The sequence below is a fragment of the Sapajus apella genome, unplaced genomic scaffold, assembly GCF_009761245.1.
Source record: "Sapajus apella isolate SASKATOON/1434 unplaced genomic scaffold, GSC_monkey_1.0 scaffold31, whole genome shotgun sequence".
In the NCBI taxonomy this organism is placed as follows: domain Eukaryota; kingdom Metazoa; phylum Chordata; class Mammalia; order Primates; family Cebidae; genus Sapajus; species Sapajus apella.
Genome location: NW_022436971.1, coordinates 5,435,926 through 5,439,522, shown reverse-complemented (window position 1 = coordinate 5,439,522; position 3,597 = coordinate 5,435,926). Strand labels below are relative to the sequence as shown.

The following is a 3,597-nucleotide window of genomic DNA, read 5'->3' as shown; positions in this document are numbered from 1 at the left end:
TGTTCCAGCCTCGAGCTTCCCTTTCCATTGTCAAGCTCTGCCACCCCGCACGCCTTCCCTTAATCTTCACGTGGAGGCCTAAGCTGTGGGGTTAGGAAGCGGGGAGCGGCGGGACTTGGAAGAGCCAGTTTGCAGCTGGCCTGTCGCCTCTCGGGTCCAAACCCCGGGCTGGCCCAGGGCGAGTACCTGGGTGGGGCCCTAGACCACAGGAGGGGAGGCCGCCAAAAGGAGAAAACCCTCGGAAACAAAAGTGTGTGTGTGGTGGGTGCGTGTGCGTCTGCTTATTTAAAAACAAAACCACGTTAAAAGAGCCGCCCCTCCTCCACAGGTCCGAGCACCCGCCGCGAGTTTGCCAGGAAGAGGGGCAATTCTGAAGGGGAGTCGCCAACGCCCACTGAGTGCCGCCTCAGAGACGGAACCGTTCGCCCAGACCTCGTAGGCTCCAGGCAGCCAGTTCCCGGGCCCCGCGCGCGGACGCTGCGGCGAAAGAGGGGACCCGGGTGCCGCCAGAGCCCCGCAGCGCCAGCGGCGGCGCAGACTCCCGGGTGGCTGCCTCTCCCAGCCCCGCGGCCTGGGCTGTCAATCAAGCTGGCCCTGCCCCGCCTTTGGGCTGCAGCGGACGGCCTATCAGAGCCAAGCTCCGCAGCGATGAGCTCAGCCGGCTCGTTTCCCATTGGACGGCTATATTAAGAAAGTGGCCGGACTCTTTAAATAGCGGGCGCTAGGGCCGCAGCCCTCATCTGCCGCCGCAGTCTAGCTCTAGTCGTGCTTTCTCTTGTTTGCTCGGCGAGGCCGGGAGCGACCCGGGAGGGAGCTAGGCCGAGTCCGCCGCCCAAGCCCGCGTAACGCACAAAGCCGCCGACCCCTGGCCCGGGACGAGCAGAGCGACCACCGCCCGGAAGCAGAGCGGCGAGACGCACGGTGCGCCCTATGCCCCCGCGCTCCCATCGCCCCCGCCGCGGCAGCCGGAGCGCAGCGAGAGAAAGCGCCACCGCAGGGCCCGGGTGCAGCTAGCGACCCTCGCCCCCTGCGCTCAGCCAGAGGTGAGCAGTGAGCGGCGAGCGGGACGGCAGCGAGGCGTTCGCGGGCCCCCTCCTGCTGCCCGGGCCCGGCCCGCTCATGGCGGCCATCCGCAAGAAGCTGGTGGTGGTGGGCGACGGCGCCTGTGGCAAGACGTGCCTGCTGATCGTGTTCAGTAAGGACGAGTTCCCCGAGGTGTACGTGCCCACCGTCTTCGAGAACTATGTGGCCGACATCGAGGTGGACGGCAAGCAGGTGGAGCTGGCGCTGTGGGACACGGCGGGCCAGGAGGACTACGATCGCCTGCGGCCGCTCTCCTACCCGGACACCGACGTCATCCTCATGTGCTTCTCTGTGGACAGCCCGGACTCGCTGGAGAACATCCCCGAGAAGTGGGTGCCGGAGGTGAAGCATTTCTGCCCCAACGTGCCGATCATCCTGGTGGCCAACAAGAAAGACCTGCGCAGCGACGAGCATGTCCGCACAGAGCTGGCCCGCATGAAGCAGGAACCCGTGCGCACGGATGACGGCCGCGCCATGGCCGTGCGCATCCAAGCCTACGACTACCTCGAGTGCTCTGCCAAGACCAAGGAAGGCGTGCGCGAGGTCTTCGAGACGGCCACGCGCGCCGCGCTGCAGAAGCGCTACGGCTCCCAGAACGGCTGCATCAACTGCTGCAAGGTGCTATGAGGGCCGCGCCCGTCGCGCCTGCCCCTGTCGGCGCGGCTCTCCCTCCTGGACCCGTCTCCCACGAGCCCGGAAAGGGGAGACCCGTGTCCCACAAGGACCCTACTGGACTGCCTGGCATCTGTTCTGGTGGCTCTGGCTCGCGCCAGGATTTGGCGTGGGCGTCGGGCGCCCCCTTCCCAGTGTCTGTGTGCGTCCAGCTGTGTTGCACAGGCCTGGGCTCCCCGCTGAGTGCCAAGGGTCCCCTGAGCATGCTTTTCTGAAGAGCCGGGCCTCAGAGTATGTGGCTGTGTGTCTGTTCGACTCTCCTCGCCCCATTTTCACCCCGCCCCCGTCTCTGATCCCCGGGGGCGAGATTGGCGCGGGAGTTTGGCCGCGCCCCATCAGATGTTCGCCCTTCACCAGCGTGCGCCTGATATCCCTTGCCTGTAACATAGACCCGGGGTACTGCGGGAGGGGAGGGCTGGGGAGGATGGGGGGATGTTATATAAATATAGATATAATTTTATTTTCGGAGCTAAGATGGTGTTATTTAATGGTAGTGATGGGTGAGCGCTCCGGCCCAGGCTGGGCCAGACCCCCGTCCAAGCATGAACAGGACTTGGCCATCTTTCTGACCCCTGGGGAAGACATTTAAAACTGACTTGGGGAGGACACAGCTTCCAGCGCAGCCTCTCCTGCGGGCCAGCCCCCTGCGAACCCTTTGCCAGCCACCGGCGGGAGGAGGGAGGGTGCGCTGTGGGCTTGTTTTTGCCATAAGCGAAGTTTGTGCCTGTCCTTCAAGTGAAAATTCTTCAGTCCAAGAAACTGATGTTGTTTGATTTATTTAAAGGCTAAAATTTGTTTTTTAAAAATTCTTTGCACAATTGTTTCATTGTTTGACACTTAATGCACTTGTCATTTGCATACGACAGTAGCATTCTGACCACACTTGTACGCTGTAACCTCATCTACTTCTGATGTTTTTAAAAAATGACTTTTAACAAGGAGAGGGAAAAGAAACCCATTAAATTTTGCTTTGTTTTCTTGAAGAAAGTGGCAACACTGTTTTGTGATTTTATTTGTGCAGGTTATGCACACAATTTTGATAAAGGGCAGTAACAAATATTGGGGCCTATTTTTTTTTCACAAGGCATTCTCTAAAGCTATGTGAAATTTTCTCTGCATCTCTGTACAGAGAATACCCCTTCCCCTATATTTCCTTTCTTCTCCTCCCCTCCCTCCCAGTGGTACTTCTACTAAATTGTTGTCTTGTTTTTTATTTTTTAAATAAACTGACAAATGACAAAATGGTGAGCTTATGATGTTTACATAAAAGTTCTATAAGCTGTGTATACAGTTTTTTAATGTAAAATATTAAAAGACTATGATGATGACATTTATAAAATGGCTCTTGTGATTTAATAGCGTGTAAAAAATATCCTTGTGAATCTGGGAGGAGGGAGACATTCTCCAAGGTGAGATCCTTTCTTGCCAACTCCATTTGCCTTATAGCAAATGTGGTAAATGAGGATGAAGTGCTGTTGGGAGCATGTGGGGGGGTTGGGGGTTGGGGTACCAAGGGAGACCAGGTTGTTCCTGTCACATTCCTAGAGGAAGATGAGTGGATACCCTGACACCCATTGCAAAAACCTTTGACCTATTATGTACCCAGTTGAATTAGGTGAGACAGAAGATCTTGATTTCATTCACCTGTGCGTGTTAAAAACACCTGTGTCTTAAGTCTATTCAGGCTTTGCTTATTGAGTCTTGGAAAGTTGTCATTTGTGCATTTTAAATTTATATTACTTCTTTATTAATCATTGGTGTGGGATCAGGCCCTCTCTCAGGAAGCCTGTTTACTGGGTTCCCTTCAGGTCATCAAGGGGTTTACACGATACTCCAGAAGAT

General features: G+C 56.4%; 1 protein-coding gene across 1 annotated transcript; it reads left to right on the top strand.

Annotated features, from left to right (window-relative positions):
- Window positions 1–733: 733 nt before the first annotated feature.
- RHOB (ras homolog family member B) lies at window positions 734–3,094 on the top strand. Its single transcript, XM_032294012.1, has one exon. It carries the CDS (start codon window positions 1,120–1,122, stop codon window positions 1,708–1,710), a length of 591 nt encoding a protein of 196 aa, XP_032149903.1. The 5' UTR covers window positions 734–1,119; the 3' UTR covers window positions 1,711–3,094.
- The last annotated feature ends 503 nt before the right edge of the window (window positions 3,095–3,597 follow it).

Excerpts from the sequence above, each read along its gene's own strand:
- RHOB (XM_032294012.1), top strand. The coding sequence starts at position 1,120 with ATGGCGGCCATCCGCAAGAAGCTGGTGGTGGTGGGCGACGGCGCCTGT.